General features: G+C 38.0%; 1 protein-coding gene across 1 annotated transcript; it reads left to right on the top strand.

Annotated features, from left to right (window-relative positions):
* The first annotated feature begins 1,419 nt into the window (after nucleotides 1–1,419).
* LOC101517500 (cytochrome P450 2K6-like) lies at nucleotides 1,420–19,495 on the top strand. The gene is made up of 9 exons (XM_004590539.2): nucleotides 1,420–1,527; nucleotides 4,093–4,255; nucleotides 6,988–7,137; nucleotides 8,845–9,005; nucleotides 10,575–10,748; nucleotides 11,304–11,445; nucleotides 11,812–11,996; nucleotides 14,334–14,475; nucleotides 19,070–19,495. The coding sequence occupies exons 1-9, from the start codon at nucleotides 1,420–1,422 to the stop codon at nucleotides 19,255–19,257; spliced, it is 1,413 nt and encodes a 470-aa protein (XP_004590596.2). The 3' UTR covers nucleotides 19,258–19,495.
* The last annotated feature ends 236 nt before the right edge of the window (nucleotides 19,496–19,731 follow it).

Raw genomic sequence — 19,731 nt, forward strand, 5'->3', positions numbered from 1 at the left:
CACAAACAGGAACCAGAAGGTTCTTCTGGGTTCCACCACATGGGTGTAGGTGTCTAAGCACTTGGGCATCTTCCAGTGCTTTCCCAGACACATTACTATGGAGTGGACTAGAAAGTGGCACAGTAAGGACTTGGACAAGTGTGTACTTGGTTACCGTCATTGTAGGCAACAGATTCACATGCTGTGCCACAAAACCAGGCTCCATCATTGTATTTTTAAAGTTGTGTATACATTGACTCCATTAAAAATGTTTTTTAAAATAATAATAATTTGAGACCCACGGTGATAGTCTAGTGGTTAAAGTCTTTGCCTTGCGTGTGTTGGGATCCCTTATGGGAGACGGTTCGTATCCCAGCTGCTCCATTTCCTTTCCAGTTCCAGCTTCACGGCATTCATTTCATCTTTAAGTAATAATCACTCAGGTATAATACTTGCACGCATGGGAAAATGCATATTCTTTCATCAAAAATCAGTATTCATCTCCAACTCACCACATCACCTCCATACACAAACAAGTTAATTCAATGAATGACAACGTAAAGAGTTGAGCTATTTCCCAAGCAGGTAGGGAAAGGAAGCAAAGAAAGGCAGAAAATGGGTAATAGAGAAAAAGAAGTTTTGTCTTACAGAAAAGAATACAGAGATAAACAGAAAAAAAAAAGCTTGTCAGTGAACAAAAGAAAATAAGGAATACCAGGAACTGGATTCCTATACATAACCAGGGTTATATACCTCTTACTCCTTTATTGATCACAATATTTCAACCATTTATAGCTCATTGTGGTTGAAGTTTAAACTGAAGAGTCTGAAACTCATTTAAGTTGACTGATTTTTTAAAAAATGTAAGCTAGGATCTATGGTCTGCACTCATCAGGTTTGAGATGTGTTCCTTGCATTACACGGAGACTGCCTTAACAGGGTTGAAGAGTAGACCACAACATTGTGTAAGCAACTACAAGTTCCACCTATGATTCTGTTACTTAACCAACCAACCACAGGTCACAGTGCACCCTGCACACATTACAATTCTTGGTATTATGAAAGTGTAGATTTCATATGAAGGATCAAGTATGTTGTATTGTTTTTCTGAAATTCTAAGATTAATCCATATTTTACATCAGAAAAAGCAATCCTATCAGCCTTTAGTAGATAAAACAGATTGAGAGAAAAAGAAAAGGAGGTTAAAAATGGCAAGCATGCAGTGTAGGCTTCATGACTCTAGAGTAAATCAAGCATTGCTAGCAGCATCTTCATCTCCTTGGTTTGCATCGGGAGCTTCTTGTTTTGGCTGTTTATAATCACAAATATTTCTATTTTAACAACTATTTCAACTTAAAGATAATGAAAGGTCTTGATTCTTCTATCATCCTTCCAATTATGGGTTTAATTCTTATTTTGATTTTAAACATTAAAATCTTCATGGTAAAAGCTTCCAAGCTAAGATCACCCCCAGGTCCCAGACCTTTGCCAGTTATTGGAAACCTGCATCTACTCAATCTGAAGAGGCCCTATCAAACCATGCTGGAGGTAAGAAGTAATCATCTGATACGTATCTGTAATTTCCTAGGGAATTGCTGCTCAGAAATTCATTAACATAAATGTATTAGCAACTGAATCATAAGTATAACAAGATAATCAAATAGTAGTCAACATTATTAGTTTCCTCAAACTGGATATATAGTTGATTTTAAATTTTCATATAAATAGAATTCTATTTTTAAAGTGGTATTTTATCCTGAAATTTTTGCAACCTATAATCTTTATCTTCAGTATTTTAGTCCACATGTATTTTTATGTATTCTACTATGAAGAAACTGACTTAGGTTAACTGTCGTGTCATGCAGAGTTCAAGTTAATATCTAAAAACACTGTAGAAAAAACAGTCCAGAGCACAGCTGCCAAAACCAAGAATCTGAACTTGATTCTGTTCTACCATTCATTTTCTGTGTAATTTTTGCCTCTTTCTTTCTTCATTTCTCGATTGAACAGACTGAACTAAGTATTGGACTAAATCTCTTCAATTTTTCATCTCAATGATTCTATGACATTGATTGAAAAGTAAGGCAGACCGAAAAAAAAAAAAAAGATATTATTCACTGAGGTAGCATTTGTGCCAAAAATGTTAGTTTTTGAGTTCAAAAAGGCAGATAAGTCTGCCATAATCTGTAGCATTTTAAACAGAAACATCATCAGTGAAGCTAGTGTTGTGGCACTGGACTGCACTAGAGTCTTGACTACTCTCCTCTCGATCCCAATCCCTGCTGATGGCCTGGGTTAAGGAACCCAGTGCACCAGCAGAAACCAGGCTGCAGCTCCAAGCTTCAACCTGGCTGGTCCCAGCAATGGGCCAGGTCCCAGCAATGGCAGTCATGTGGAGAGTGAACAAGTTTCTCTCCCTCTTTCTCTATAGATAGATAGATAGATAGATAGATAGATAGATAATCTGTTTATGCCTGTATCTATATATATACACATTCCCTCTTTCTCCTAAAAGAAAAATAAATATCATTATTTTATCTCATTAGACAACATAATTATACCTTATATTTGTATTTCATCATTTATTTTAAAAGTATGCCAAATAATTCATTTACTCCTCACAACCACCTGTTTTATATATGAGAAAAGCTTGACAAGATGTATTTTTAAAAACTACAATGTCTTCTTTTTCTACTTTATAGTTCCTTCTTATACATGCGAAAGTCACATTAGAGGTTAATTCTTCAGAAGAACAATACCTTCTTTCAGTGAAGTCTTTCATTTATCTCCAAGGACTCCAATTTAATTTGATTATTTCCGCAATATCTCTGTCCTTTGCTTATATATTAACCAATCTAATCTGTTTATGATTTAATCTTGTTTTTTTTTCACATTTCTGTCTCCATGCCATTTTTCTGAGCTAATCTCACAGAAAATGTCCTTTCTTTTAACCTGCATCTACCATTTTCTCTTTAGCTTTACCTCTGATTGTTTTTTCTTTGTCTGGCATATACTGTATCCATCAAGATACAATGGTTGTCACCTGAGACACTCAGTCCTTAAAGCCTCAGATTCCCATCTAAGTATCAAGGACCATTAATGTTAAGCCAAATTGATTATCTTCCTAACTCATTGAGTCCTTTTGTACCTTCTCCTTCTGTGTTAATACTTTTTTTTCCCAAGGTCTTTTCTCTCAAAGAAAGAAACATTGGAAATCATCATCTTTACTTAAACCTCAACAGTGTTAAAACAGACAATGCAATATGCACCAAGGGATACAGCAGTGTTGGGGATGTAATCAGAAAGTAATGAATTCTAGCTTTTGTTATTTGTCTTCAAAGAAAGTGGCAAGTAACAGACCCAAGTTGGGCCTACTGTGCTCATTAGCATCCCAAAGAAATAATGTGGTCTGGTGATCATTATGGTAGTCAGGACGTTTTTTGTTTTCAAAGCCCCTGGATAGGTACACTGAAGTCCCCCTCGGCGAGTGTTTTCTGAGACCCAGCAAATGTTTAGCAAGCAGGAATTATGGGTCAATTCTATGTCAGAGTGCTTCTATTACAAATTGGAAACAAAATAGAGCTGATTAATGAAATGTTTTTTTTTAAAGATTTATTCATTTTATTACAGTCAGAAATACACAGAGGAGGAGAGACAGAGAGGAAGATCTTCCGTCCGATGATTCACTCCCCAAGTGAGCCACAACAGGCCGGTGCTATGCCAATCCGAAGCCGGGAATCAGGAACCTCTTCCAGGTCTCCCACGCGGGTGCAGGGTCCCAAAGCCTTGGGCCTCCTCGACTGCTTTCCCAGGCCACAAGCAGAGAGCTGGATGGGAAGTGGGGCTGCCGGGATTAGAACTGGCGCCCATATGGGATCCCGGGGCGTTCAAGGCGAGGACTTTAGCCGCTAGGCCACACCGCCGGGCCCAGATTAATGAAATGTTAACCACAACAGTGGATTCAACCACAGCTAGTGTTCTCAGCAAACCCGCCGCCAACTTTCAGTTCACGAGATTATAAAACTTTTACTGTTTTGAAATTAATACTTTAATGAAAATCTAGCTTTTTATTACAGCATGATATTTTCAGATGTTTCTCTCCTTATACTAAAGCTTTCCAAGAAATACGGATCCATTTACAGCATCCAAATGGGACTAAAGAAGGTGGTGGTACTCTCGGGCTATGAGACAGTGAAAGATGCGCTCGTTAATTATGGTGAACAATTTGGGGAACGACCTCAAGTGCCTATATTTGAAAGACTTTTTGAAGGAAAAGGTAATTCACTTGGAACTCTAAACTTCTTCAGTAAATGATTAAATCAGTTGCCTTGAGTTCTCTTACACAGTTTTTTCAGGGCTTAATATTTTTTCCATCATCAAACATTACATAAGCAGTGCTTATTAAAGAGAAAACATAATTTGCAAGTTTGTTTCAATTCACATGACAATACTTCTATACAACAAATGAATACTAACCATTGACTTTTAAAAGCACAGTGTTACAGGATTGGGAAAGTGTCTGAGGCCATTAGCTTTGAGGTCATGAACTCACAGAACAGGTCTTACAGACCTATTAAGCCATGTTTTCTCCTGGGTAAAATTTTTGCAAATTTACCATGTGAGTCTTGGATAAATGTAGAGTGAAATCCTGATTCTCATGATTTATGATATCCCAATAATGAAAAATTCTTTAAAACCAGAGATGAATTTCAAATCTGACTGGCTAATATTTTGGTTATACATAAAGTTGTTTTTACTGTTGTCTGCATCAAATCCAGTAGTTTTTTTTTTCTTCACTCTGTCATGACTTTTCCTTACCTTTCTTTTTTTTAATTTATTTATTTTTATTGCGAAGTCAGGTATACAAAGAGGAGGAGAGAGAAAGGAAGATCTTCGGTCCATTGATTCACTTCGCAAGTGATCCTAATGGTCAGAGTAGAGCCGATCCAAAGCCAGAAGCCAGGAGCTTCTTCCGGGTCTCCCACTTGGGGGCAGGGTCCCAAAGCCTGGGCTGTCCTCTACTGCTTTCCCAGGCCACAAGCAGGGAGCTGGATGGGAAGTGGAGCTGCTGAGACATAAACTGGTGCCCATATGGGATCCCGGTGCATGCAATTCGAATACTTTAGCGTTTAGGCTACTGCTCTCAGCTCTTTTTTTTTTTTTCAAATGTCTTAACTTGAGACATTATTCAAAGGAGAGTGACTATATTTCCCCTTCTCTATATCTAATTATTCAAATAATTGTAAGCATGTTTATATCAATTTTGTATAAACAAAAGACAAAAGGTCCAGTACAGGTACAATGACTCAAATTGGTTAATACTCACCCTTCATAATGCCGGGATCCCATATGAATGCTGGTTTGTGTCCTGGCTACTCCACTTCCCATTCAGTTCTCTGTGGCCTGGGAAAACAGCAGTGAATGGCCCAAAACCTTGGGACCCTGAACTCATGTAGAAGACGCAAAAGAGGCTGTTTCCTCCTGGCTTTGAATCGACTCAGCTCCAGCTATTGCGGCCACTTGAGGAATGAACCAGCAGATTCCAGATCCTTGTCCCTCCTTCTCTCTGTAGATCCTGTCTTTCCAATAAAAGTAAACAAAATAAAAATAAAAAGTAAATTAAATTTTTGTTACTCGTTACACTATTTTGCAGTGTTTATTAAATCACCTTAATAAATTATTTTGATGCATAACAAATATATTTAATATTTTGATGGCAATTTTTAACACAAGCTCATTCCTTCATAGTGTAGAACTAATGTTCTCCACACTTACAGGAGCATTGTATTTGTTGAAAGATGCCATCATTTTCATGGGCCCTTTATAATTTTTTCTAGCCATACATTGTGAATTAAGCAAAAATATGAGATAGTTTGAAGAGTTACATATTTATTATGAAAGTATATTATGCAATTCAGGATTCTTGGCTAGAATAACATTCTGTTAGTGTTAATATAAGAATCAATGCAAACAGAATGTCATTGTTCACTGGTAAACTTTCAAAAGAATGGCTAGCCATTAAATGGCAATAACAACTCTGAAAATACCTTCCCTGTCTTTTGGATGTCTTATTGAGACGAATAAGGCTGGTACTACTCTAATATCTACATTGCCCTAGTCTATTTTAGGTTCCTATTTTTGTTTATCAGTGAAACTCAGAAATTCCTCTCATGTCTTCTATACCTGTAAAGAAAAATTGTTGTTGGAGGTAGGACTACAACTAGTAAACGTAATATAAGCAACAATGCCACTATCAAGACGAACCCCATCATGGAAAGACATAGGTGACCTTAACTACCCTCTCTTGCCTGTTTTATTAGCTACAACAATATGTGTAAAAATTATCACGTATAGCGCTAATGTGGAAGCTTAATTATACCATCAGTAATTATGTATTTCCAACTTTGCACTTGAATAGTCTTGAATTTACTCCGACTTGGTTCTGGCAAGAGATACTTTTTTACTACTCTTAATGAACTCCTCACCTATACCTAGTAAAATATGAGCAAATAATACATTCATAATAATTTTGTATTGATTTGGGGGAGGAAATATAATTAAAAATGCAATCTTTCGATTCTCAAGTACTCTTGCCACAGTTAATGGACAGAGAAAGCATGTATAACTCGGAGCAATGCTCTATCAAGGTTAGCCTCCCACTGGCACAGAAGCTGACAGAGGAGGGTATTTTGTGTGCCCTGACATTCACGTTTTAAAGAGATGGCTCCTAGATCTCTAAGAAAGACAGTCCTGGGCTCCGAAGCTGACAAAAGGAGGTCTGGCAGTCAGGTGGAGTTTTGCCCCTTTCTAAGAGATGAGAAAGTGCCATTCTCTGAAGTATAATGCTGGACAAAAAGAGGGGGAAGAAAAACTATTCTTAGTTTCGAGAAAAAGAATTAACCTTTCAAAATGTGTATCCTTGAGAGAAAGAATTAACCTTTTAAGTGTGTATCCTTGAAAGCTTTTAAATTTTGAAGGTAAAACTCCATTATATTTTCCTCATCTAAGGAATTGTCTTCTCTCATGGTGAAACCTGGAAAACTATGAGAAGATTCAGCCTGACCACCTTACGGAATTTTGGAATGGGCAAGCGAACAATAGAAGACACAATTATAGGGGAATGCCAGCACCTGATACAAAACTTTGAGTCTTATAGAGGTATGTAGAATAAATAAAATCATGGCTTATTTTTCATGAGAAAGAAATCAAGAAAAGATATTTTAATTTCTAATTTTGATACAAGTTCATACCTGTAGAAAAGTTTCTGATAAACTTAAGCCTTAATTTCTTTTGCTTTGTTCCAAGATTATTCTCCACTCAACACTTTGTATTTTGTTTTATTTCCTTCTCTTTCTGTGTGTATTGCATACAATAGACAAAAACATTCCTTCAGTAACTATGCTTTGATTTTCAAAAATTATGAAATTAATATTGACATGATAGTAACATCTAATTTGCAGACGTTATTCAGACTTTCCCAATAATGTCACTGCCCAAAAATATCTTTATTACCAAAAGGAAATGTCGAATTGTTCATTGCATTCAGCATCATGCTTTTTTTTACCTACTTTAGCCTAGAACTTATCAGTAATTTCTATGTTTCTGGTCTGTTTAAAAAATCAATGTATATTATTTTCATATTTTTTCAGTCTATGGAATGAATAGTCCCAAAACATTATTTTCATGTTGGTTTTCCTTCATTTCTCTTTTCAACTGATTCTAACCATTATTATTTATTGAAAATTAGCAAATTGAAATACTACCTCCACTGGTGCAAGAATATGAAGGGAAATGGTCAAAGGTAGACATCTTTGAGATGAATACAATTGGGGGCTTTAAGATCCATATGCTGTATTAACAATGTTTGTATATTTGAAAGGGTTTTTGGATGTATTGTATTCATTCAAAAGACAGAGTTACAGAGAGAGGGGGAGAGACAGAGATCTTCCATTGACTGATCCCCTCCCCAAATGGCCTCAATGGCAAGGGATGGGCTTGTCCAAGCTAGGAGCCAGGAGCTTGTTTCAGGTCTCCTATGTAGCTGTTGGGGCCCAAGCCTTTGGGTCACCCTCTGCTGCTTCCCCATGGCACATTAGCAGGAAGCTGGATGGGAAGTAGAGCAAACGGAACTCAAACCAGCACTCCATTCCACACAGTGACTTAATGTGTTACTCCACAAGGATGGGCCAAAACGAGAGGCCCTTGGACATTGCACGAACTATTCCTTCCCAAGAATTAAGTTCCTAATAGATGTTAATTTTTCAGAGTTTCATGTATACAGCATCCCCAAGTTCTCCCATTCGAAGGACAAAAGTGATTCTCCATTAGAATCCCCCTTGGTCCTTAAGTCTCTGCATTTGGAGGCTAGTGTACTCTTCACTTAAATAACCATGCCTGTCCACTGACCTATGTTTAATAACCTCAGTAGTGATGTTGAGAGAAACAGCATGCAGTGGCAGAAGAATGGAACAAAAAATCACCTTGCAGGAAATTCTTTAAAACAGAATTATGTCAATGTCTTATTTTAAGTTTGAACACAGTCTACTGGATCGAATGGCATTTTGTCAGATACACTCTCCACACTTCTCAAACACTAAACTTCTCTTCACCTGGTGTGTCTTTTCTGTTCTTTTCTTTTATTTAGCTAAATTATATGCAGATATTTAGCTTCCTTATGGAAATATTTCAAAAATTCTGAGTATTTTTCATGGCCTGCTCAGGTTATACGCCTCTTAAGAAAGTATGGTCTCCAATGATTTCTTTCTCCTCTGAAATCCTTTATTTGACAATCTGTTTGAATGCTTCATTAGTTGATTTAATACTGACTATGTACATATCCCTAACCTATTAATGAATCTCTTAAAGGAAAACCCTTCGAGATCAAAGCAGTGTTGAATGCTTCTGTTGCCAACATCATTGTTTCAGTGCTGTTTGGAAAACGCTTTGATTATCAAGACCCTCAGTTCCTGAGACTCTTAACCTTAATTGGTGAAAATGTGAAACTTATTGGAAGTCCTAGAATTACGGTAACTGTGTATTTCCCATTCATTTTTGAATCCTCTGAAATAAACTTGATTGTCCAATAGATCACATCAAATAATTTATCAGACAACTGTCCCTTCAGATATCTTGACTTTCTGAAACATTCTGACTACAGGAAATATCACAAGCTTACTTAACAAAAATACAATTAATTCTATCACAAAATACTCTATCAAAGCAATTGTCAACCACATCAATATTTTAATATTTTTGTAACCTTAAAATTTTGGTCATCTTTCTTTTACCTGTAGCACTAATTAAATGAGGAATAGGGTGGTGGGGAGGGGTGGACAAGGTTGTGTCATAGCAAGTAAAGTCACTGCGTACAGTACCCACATCCCATACAGGTACCCGTTCCTATCCTGGTTGCTCCACACTTTGGACCTAGCTCCCGGCTAATGCACCTGAGAAGGCAGCAGAAACGGACAAGTGCTTGAGACCCTGCCACTAATGTGGGACATCTAGAACAAGTTCTGGGCTTCTGACTACAGCTTTGCCCAGCTCTGGCCATTGATGTCAACTGGGGAATGAGCCAGTGGATGAAAGACTTCTGTCTGTAACTCTGAATTTCAAATAAATAAGTACATGTTTAAAAAAAAGAAAGAAACATGAAATGAGTAAATGAGTAATAAACAATGAGAGAACAAGAAGCAGTTAGCGGAATTCTCTTAGGAGAGTGAATTTTAACCAAGAACGACTGCTAAGTACTAAAAAGAAAAAAGCACGAAATAGAATTCATCAATGTCATTTTATTTTGTATCGTAAAAGTTTGTAATAGTGCTATAATATCATTGTAATCATTATGATATGTAAAATCCCTCTTTTCTAGAATCTGAAAAAAGCACTACTGGTAATCCATCACACACTTTCATGTCGAATAATTTATGCTATTACTATAAATATATCTACTCTAAGTGCAGCCCCATGAGGCAATGGAACAGGTAGCCATACTATCTACTTTAGATTTTTAATAAATCACTTTGGGGGTAATGAGCCCTTTAAGAATATGACTAAACGTATAGACCTTATCAGCCCTGCATGCATTTCATACTAACAAACACAAAATTGAGCAAGCAGTACTGTTAATTTCAAACTTTATTTGAGTCAGTGAATATTAGATGCAATAGTATTTCTCAATAGAGCTTGTAGACAACAAGTCTGGTAACAGTTTAACAATCCAACAGAAAGCTAGTGGTAAAGTGTAATGTGTACATCTATAATAGCTTGTTTACTGTGAGTTGCCAATAATTTCTCAAGAAAAATACAGAATTGTAACTCGGACTATAAAGTCAGTATTATCTTAATGTCCCATTTAAGTATCTCTGTTGCTACAGGCATGAGAAGCAACATGATCAACACACAGCACTTGCAAAGCAAACCAACATTCATTGTAAATGACTCAATTCTGGTAAATGAGAAAAATTTCATTGTGTGGTTCAGTCTGCCACTATTACTGAGGCGAAAATCAAAGTGTTATTCTTAGGATGCTTTCAGAAATAATGTCATTTTCCTTATCACAAGTAAAATACATATATAGTTTTCTTTTCTTTTAGCTTTTCAATGCGTTTCCTGTTTTGGGGTTCCTCTTAAAGAGTCATAAGACAGTCCTCAGGAACAGAGATGAATTGTTTGATTTTATAAAGATGACCTTCCTAGATCATCGTCATAAACTTGACAAAAATGATCCGAGAAGTTTCATTGATGCATTTTTGGTCAGACAACAGGAGGTAATGGTGTTCTTTTAAGAGGTTCTTTATTTTTTAATATTTAATTTTACTGGTATTCAAAAATAAGACTTTCCTTTTGAAGAGGAAACAATTAGATTCAAATTAACAATAAATTCATAATTCTAATAATGCTATTTGTGTCATTTGCATTCTCAAATTTGTTTTCCAATTTTAATATCACTCTGAAAAAACGACACAGAAGACCTGATATATGTTAGTTTTTTAGTTAACATTCTTTTTTATCATTTTAAGAAATTTGCTCCAATTAGTAAATAAGAAAAATATTTTCAACTAAAATTGTTTTAAACATTTCTGGGAATATTCTAATCACTCAAAAAGAATCAAAAGCTATCATCAAACTTCCTGACAGTGTCTCATTTTTAGAACTATATATCATTTGTATCTGGCTTATGTTTCATCCTAAATATTTTTATATTTTATCATAAAAATTGCATTTCATTCATGGAAGAATGCAATGATTTACTGTTTTAATTCATTTATTAAGATAGTACATGATAAAATCCTTTCATCATTAGTAATTTTTTTCCCTTTCAGGAGACAGACATATCTACTGATTTTTTCAGTGATGAAAACTTGTTGGCACTTGTCAGTAACCTGTTTGTGGCAGGTACAGAGACCACAGCCTCCACACTGCGTTGGGGAATTCTACTCATGATGCGATACCCTGAAGTCCAGAGTAAGTCTTCCAAAATACAGAACATTACTTGAAAGAAAAGAACCAAAATCTTTCTGACTAAACATAAGAAAATTCTGCAGCCTCCCTAGGCATCTGTAATTTGCACCCATAAGGATAGTTGGTGTGTTTAATTTCCTTTCGATGCGAGGGAGTAGACTTCACTCTTAGAATATCCTGGAGTGGTCTGAACACATGATGGCATGTATAACCCCAGAGAAGCCTTAGGAGTAGGCACCAAATGGCAGAAGCAACGCAATGGAAGGATGAACCAAAAATTGCTGAAATGCTTCAGTTTCCCTTTCATGAGTTTAAAAAAATGGGGAAGATATTTTAACACCCATTCTAATGTAATGGCACTTTATCCAGAAAAGGTCTGCGAAGAAATCACCAAGGTTGTGGGATCAGCCCAGCCTCGAATTGCACACCGAACTCAAATGCCGTACACAGATGCTGTCATTCACGAAGTACAGAGGTTTGCTGACATTCTGCCCACAGGCTTACCCCGTGCAACAACCACAAATGTTACATTTAAAAATTACCATATCCCAAAGGTAAGTGTTGAAGAAGTGAAAATAAGGGTGGGAAACAGATGCCTTACAATCAGAGAAGCTGGGGTAAACCGTCAATGTAATTCATGAGCATTTTCTCCCTCCTTTTTTCTTTCCCTCCCTCCCTTGCTTCTTATTTCCCCTTTCCAAAATTCTTTGCCTCCCACCCAAGCACTCAACGAAAGATAACCGAGAGTTTACATTGACTATGATAATAATTCTACAAATTTTAGAAGGTAGTACACTTTATAGTTAAAAGTTCGAATAGGTTAAGCAATTCCTGGAACTGAAGAATGAATGAACTATAAAGAGCCAGGATTCCAGGTTACGTGCACCTGTCTTCATCACCTGGGCCTCTCTCCAACAACACCTCCATCTGCATTTCCATCCTCACAAACATGTCTATGTCCTCTGCTTCCCCATACTGAGATATCCGGATGCATACCTCTGGTATCCACTGGCAAACTGCAAAAATATATGTGAATCTTGCCTAAAACTAAACAGAAGACAGGAACTCCCACAAAGTCATTGCACACTCACAGCACTAATTAAGTTCCTCAACACCCAGTCTGTTAGTTGCTTCTGGTCTACCTCTGAATGAATAGAGCTGCCAGTTAAGTGTGTCTCCTCCACAGTGTTACTTCTGCTCATGTAAACCTTGTGAACAAGGGGACTGCACTCACTATCAAAGTCTCCCCTCACCACACTGCTGGGTTGAATCAATCATATTGAGTGACATAGAATTTTGATTAAGTTCCCACCTTTTGTACGTGTGTACAAGAATCCTGCCAAAGGAGTAGTAATAGCGGTAGGATTTTAGTCCTATCTGCCTTTCAGTGAGCTAAGTTGAACATTGTGATTGACAGTTTTGTAGTTCAAGAAGGATCTAACTGACCACTACATCACAAGTTGTTAGGTCACTCAATCTCTTTTGTGAAATGAACATAACCTCAAGTAGGCATTTGGCACACACTTAAAACGCTGCGTGGGGCTCCCATATCCCATAATGAGTGCCTGGGTTTGAGATCCAGCTCCTGTGTTTCGAATCCAGCTTCCTGCAAATGCGCAAGCCAGGACGTAGTAGCAGATGGCTCAAGCACTTGACTCCCTGCCATTCCTGTAGAAGACCTGGACTAAGTTCCAGGTTGCTGGTTTCTACTTGATCCAGCCATACCTATAGCATGCATTTAGAGAGTAAATGCAAAAAATGAAAGATCTCTTTCTTTCTCTATTTTTCATACTAAATAAAAATAAATGATAACTTTTTTTGCAGTAAAGCAGTTTGTGCGTAATAGATGAATACAGAAAGAAAAGAATGTAATGTAGTTGTTATGAGGAAGAGAAAGTAATATACACACAGTTGCTCACAAATCGATGGGCAGTTTTAAAAACAAAATGTTTTTTCAGGTTTATCTATTTTTAGTTGAAGGGCAGATTTACGGAGAGAGGAGAGACACACAGAGAGATCTTCCATGAGCTGGTTCGCTTCCCAAGTGGTGGAAATTGCCAGAGCTGAGCTCATCTGCAGCCAGGAACCAGGAGTTTTTCCAAGTTTCCCACATGGGTGCAAGGGTGCAAGGATTTGAGTCATCCTTTGTGGCTTTTCCAGGCCATAAGCAGGGAGCTGGATGGGAAGTGTAGCAGCAAGGACACGAACCAGTGCCCATATGAGATGCCAATGCTACAGGTAAAGGATTAGGATGCTAGACCAGTGTGCTGGCCCAAAAGCAAAATATTTTTAAAAGTAATGATTTGCTTTTATGGTAAAATAGCTATCATTGAGTATAGATATATCCCCAAAACATACTTTAAGACAGCTGTGATTAATGAAGTAGTGAATATCTTCCCTAATTTCAGGGAAGTGCTTTTGTTTTTATTGTTAGTTTCATTTAGAAAGTTGTTTCAGAATTTGCAGCGAAAAATGAAAGCCGGGATCTTGTTTTTGAGTTTTTATTTTGATGTGTTTTCCCAGGATGTTAGCTTGTACTATCGTAGTCCCTGAAGACAAAATTGAAGGCTTTCACTGAGCTCTCCAGTTTGGCAGCAACTGTTCCAGGTCCCTGCCTGTGTCCTTTTATTTAACTCCCATCATAAAAACTTAGAAACTGAAGTTTACCACCGGAGTAGCAACATGCCATTATCATGCAACCACTAAGAATCTTTTCCCAGTTCTGATCTGAGGTACTTTTTTGGTTGAACACATCTCATCTCAAGTCCTGCCTACTACTTCTACAGTCCCTTCATCTTTTATTTCTTTTCGGAATGCACTGCTTCAAGAAAGTGACACATCATCTGAGCCTCCCTCTTACTAAGGGAGGTTTATCAATATTTTATTTCTAGGGCACTGAAGTCATCACCCTGCTTACCTCAGTACTTCGAGATCAAACTCAGTGGGCGAAACCAGAAGAGTTTAATCCTCAACATTTCCTCAACTCCAAGGGAAAGTTTATCAAGAGAGAAGCTTTCATGCCCTTTTCATTGGGTAAGGAATTCCATCTGAGAAAGGGGGCTTGGAGCATAATGGGAGATTTGAGGTTGCCCTGGTTTGCAGCGATCAGAATCTCAAATTACTTTGTGAAGGTCGAGCAAGCTTTAATCCATGTTCTCATCTTGTCGCAAGTAAGAATATAACCAGGAGATATAGATAGAGGTGAGCAGAGAAGCAGGATTTGTTAAAATACAAAGGGATAATACACACTCTGAGTTGAATGTGAACAACTTTATGTGGGAGAATTGCCCCAATTCAAGTTAAGATTGTTCTAACAGGCTAAAAGGGTGGTGTTTGGGACCCAGCCTGATTGAAAACTCAAAGGAGGCAGATTTGGGGGTTGGGCTGCAGCACACTTGGTGATCTCCAGGAAGGCATTATAACATCTGGTGTGTGATGGGCAGTGAGCCTCAGCTGTGTGCTGTTTTCCTCACCTTATTGAATTCAATTGGCACCGAAGGTGATGGGATTCGGGTTGTGCACACAGCTTGGGCTGCTGGCAGTCCCCAGCTCACTAGCTATCTGCATAGCCATCTCATTAAGACTGTACTAAGATTTTGTAGTTCACATTACAATAATTTTTAGAACCATGGCAAAATGGAAAGAACAGGACCTACCTCTTTCCAAATTTAAACTGGTTATAGGACATATTTTTCTTAGATTCTAAGAATCTTTGAAGATTCTTTGTGGCTGAGCTTGGATACAACTATGGGAATTTGAAGAATGAATGAGCTAAACAAGGAGACATGGATAGCTCACCTCACCCCAACCAGAAAAACTGCTTTGATTTGTGTAAACAACAGTGTGTTCTTACAAGATTTATCTAAGGGGGCCGGGGGTGAGGGTGGAAAAAGTATGCATTAATGTAAATTTTGAAATCAGAGAACTAAATGAACTTATTCCATAACTGGATTTTTAACAGCATACACAAACTTTGTGTTGCCAGTAGGGTCTTAGAAAAACTGCACAACTAGTAATTTGTTGTCTTGGCATCTCTTGTTACACAAACAGTGGATCAGCATGTATTTCCTCCATAGAGAATCCTGCTGTTGGGATGGATTTTCTTCACCCATAATCACTAAGTGAGATGCAGCTACAGAGCACAGCCAATGCTAGTAATTTGCACACACACACACAATGCATGATAAAAAGTTACATGTGATAATGGCTTTGAAAGAAAAATGCAGTGTCTCATCTGGAACAAGATTTAAAAGAAGTGGAAAATAATTCTCAAATCATTCAGGGTGTTATTGAGCTTAATTTCTTTCAACAAGTTTCTTTCATAGAACAGATTAGCTGTAGCCATGTAACAATTGTCTTTGGAAGGCATGTGAGCTATACCTAACTCCAAATCTCATTTTACAAGAGCAGAGATGGAGTAATGATTTTTATCACACCAGAAGTTCCTTGTAAGACTCTTATTACCTCGTATACTTAACCAGTTAGTATTATTAAATGAGGGATTGTCTTCTTATTGACCTTTCATTTTCACCTCAAAAAATTAGTTTAATTTTTCCTGACTTATGATCCGTATGGAATCTGGGCCTTCCCTGTGTTACCAACTGTCTCAATCCAAAATTGGCTATGGACTGAGAGTTGGGCAGCAAGTCTGCATTTTCATAGGGTTGCCAATTACTTCATGCATTAGATTTTTGTTACTGTTGTTGCAATTAAGCAAATTTAGAAGTGGTCATTTTTTAAAGATTCACTTGTTTTTATGGTAAAGACAGATTATTAGAGAGGAGAGAGGACAGAGAGAAAGATCTTCCATCTGCTGGTTCATTCCTCAAGTGGCTGCAACGGCCGGAGCTGAGCCAGTCTGAAGGCAGGAGTCAGGAGCTTCTTCCAGGTCCTCCACTTGCATGCAGCATCCCAAAGCTTTAGGCTGTCCTCTACTGCTTTCCCGGGCCACAAGCAGGGAGCTAGATGGAAAATGGAGCAGCCGGGAAACAAATCAGCTCTTTTATCTGACCTTAGACATACAGGGCAAAGATTTAGACACTAGGCTATCACACTGGGCCCAGTAGTATTGTTTTTACAATAGACAAATAAATTAGTCCTAAGACTGGACAATAAGAAAATAAATTTGCTGTTCAACTATGATTGCTACAGTCTCTTCAAATCATCACCTTCCTCTAGTTGTGTTTAAGGATTCTTGTCTTCATTCTCTTCCTATAATTTATTATTTCTTGTGTTAGAATTTTACTCTCTGGAAAGCTCTTTGATCCAAATGTCTTTTTTTTTTACCTCAAAGATCTTTCCTAGTTGTGCATACAGTTGTGCATCCCTTTCTTCTTCTTCTTTTTAAATAAGTGAGATCATCCTACTGCTTTCACCTATTCATGCTTAAGGGTCAACTGCAATAATATATGATTCATCTAGTTGGGTAGCTATCTTGTACTGTGAAGCTGAGTAAAGCTTAAATATACAGTAGATAATAGGTGCCTTTAAGTTGCTTTAACATTGAATTAGATAATGTCGCTTAATCATGCACTTATTCCTGGGAATATGGGATGATCTAAAATGGGATGAGCTACACTAAGTGCTCCGCCTCAGTTTGGGACACTTTATTATAATTACCTGTTTACTTGGTGCACTCACCCAGTACTCAGCACGCGTGTTGACAGCAATAGCCTCAGAGCCGAGCTCAGTACATGTATCATGTTAACATTAAGCCTATGTTTGTGGACTGAATGCTTAGTTTTATATAATAAACATTTTCTGTAGCAGAAGTAATATCTGTGGTCCTTTGGGGATAATGGGGGTGAAGAAAGAAATGTGGATAGGTTGAGAAGTATCAAAATGCTCTTAAAACTGCATATGTGCAATAAATGAAATGTATCCCCTTTGTAGAAATTCAAAATTTTTAAAAAGTCATGGCCTTTCACTTCCTAAAAAAATTGCTTTTGTTACTAGGCAGAGTACAACACCATTCCTCTAATTCTAGAGTTAGTTTACTCCCTGGAGTTCCTATAAAAACCCAAGTGCTAATTTGAGATAACTTTTTCTGTGTTGTGAAATATCTACAATTTAGTATTTTGGTTTGCTTTGTTTTTTTCTGGAGCTTCGAAGTCTATTATGATTCAGTCCATTTGTGACTTACATGGAAACAAAAAAGAAACAAAAAATAGCATGGGGAATGGAAACCAGACTTCCTGTAATACTTCAGTGGCCATACAAACAGCATCAGGAATGAAAAGATTGGATGAACTTCTGAAGGACCTGGAGTTGAAACTTCTAGTCATGCTATATTCCAGTCAAACACACTATCAAACACAAGCTCATTAAGATGAAAAAACATGCCATGCTCAACACAGCAAGTCTTAGGAAATAATTATTCCAGCTAGAAACACAACACTGTAAGATAAGCTACAGTTTGTAACACCCATTCCCATATCAGAGTGATTTGGTGCAAGCACCACATATTCTACTTCAAGTCCACTTCTCTGCTTATGCTCCTGGGAAGGGACCAAAAGATGATCCAGCTACTTGAGCCTCTGCTCCCTGTGTAGGAGACCAGACTAAAGATATGGACCCATGATTTGGGCCTAACCCAGACTTAGCTGTTGGGGCTGGATGTGAAGTGAACCAGTAAATGGAAGATACTTCAGTTAGCTTGACATTTTCCCAAATAATTCATGCCTCTAATGACTACTAACAAAGACCCTCTTTTCACAGTGCTTTGACAGCTTCTCTTCCTTGATTTCAGGTTCCTGTGAGTTAGTCTCTAGCCACCTGTCTGCCCAAAGTCTGAAACAACATACTTTCTGCTTTGTGCTCCAGCCAGATTCAAAATTCTTCTGGTCCTCATTTTCACTTACCCTTCCACCTCTTACTGAATCTTTACCTGGTTAACTCCTTCTCATCCTTTGTCTGAAAACTGAGGCGAACTTCGCAAAAGATGAGCCCTCCCAAAACCTCAAACCACATTAAGTATCTTTGCTATGTGTTGCATTGACACACTTGGCTTTATGCATCATAACATCTTTCACATTAAAATTTTAATGTTTAATTACCTGTCTCCTTCCTGGAGTTCATAAGATAAAGCCGGTATTTGTATTTAATTTTGTATCTCCAGTGATTAAGTTGGAAGACAAAGCACATGAGACTCAGCAGACATTAAGGAACTAATTCCCACATTCCAAAGTAGTAACAACCACGTATGTATACTCTTTTTGTAAAAATAGATACCCATATTTGAAAGCAATGTGCAGAGGAGAAGATGAGGGACAGGGGCAGGGAGAAAAAGGTAGAGTGGAGGAGAGAGAACCTTCCAAAGAGTGGTTCACTCCATAAGCATCTGCAAAGGCCAGGACTAGACCAGGCCAAAGACAAGTCGGGAAGTCAGTCCAGGTCTCTCGAGTGGCAGGGACCCAAGAACCTGAGCCATCATCTGCTGCTTCCCAGGCTTATTAACAGGGAAAAGAAAGAGCCAGACTCAAATCAGCACTCAAATTATTTATGTGATGAGGGAATCCCAAGCATTACAACATCTATTCCACAAATTGTCTATTCTTGTCTTGAAGATTGTTTTTCTAGGTTCCCCTGTCTCTAAGTCTTATAATCTACTAACATTTCCATCTTTCAGGCCGGCGGATGTGTGCTGGGGAGTCGCTTGCCAAGATGGAGCTTTTCCTTTTTTTCACAAGCCTCATGCAGAAGTTTACCTTCCAGCCACCCCCTGGAGTCTCCCATCTGCACCTGGACCTAACCCCAGATACCGGTTTCACCACTCGTCCATTGCCTCACAAGATATGTGCTCTATTCCACACCTAGAATATCCATGCATGCTGCCATCTCAGCTCTTGGTCTTGTTTTGTGGTGGTCCCTGGCATGAATGTGTCTCCCCAGCAGCCACAATATTGCATCAAGTATTTCAGCATTATTTAAGTAGTCAGCCACATCATCACAAATGTTCCCAGATCACATCAAGTTAAGTTCTTGTGCTATTTGCTGTAGTGAAAACTTCCCTGCTGACATCATATATAAGGTATCAAATGAAGAAGACACTGAACAAACAGAACCTTAATACTCTAGGCTTCTGTCCTTCAGACAGTAAAGTGGATCGGTTCTCAAAGGCATTTGAAACATCTGAGTATCACCCAATCAGTAGCTATGCCATTTATGTAGTGTTTGCTTTTCCCCCACCTTAGAACCAAACAGCAGTGGTTAGCAACAGGTAACTGAAAGTGGGCGCAGCCTGCTGGCTCAGAATGCCATGGAAACAAAGGACAGACAGGCCTTTCATTG

This window comes from Ochotona princeps, chromosome 1, assembly GCF_030435755.1.
Source record: "Ochotona princeps isolate mOchPri1 chromosome 1, mOchPri1.hap1, whole genome shotgun sequence".
NCBI classification, from domain to species: domain Eukaryota; kingdom Metazoa; phylum Chordata; class Mammalia; order Lagomorpha; family Ochotonidae; genus Ochotona; species Ochotona princeps.

Excerpts from the sequence above, each read along its gene's own strand:
- LOC101517500 (XM_004590539.2), top strand. The coding sequence starts at position 1,420 with ATGGTAAAAGCTTCCAAGCTAAGATCACCCCCAGGTCCCAGACCTTTG. Across the intron at positions 4,256-6,987 it reads AAGACTTTTTGAAGGAAAAG|GAATTGTCTTCTCTCATGGT; the intron begins GTAATTCACTTG and ends TCCTCATCTAAG. Across the intron at positions 10,749-11,303 it reads TTTTGGTCAGACAACAGGAG|GAGACAGACATATCTACTGA; the intron begins GTAATGGTGTTC and ends TTTCCCTTTCAG.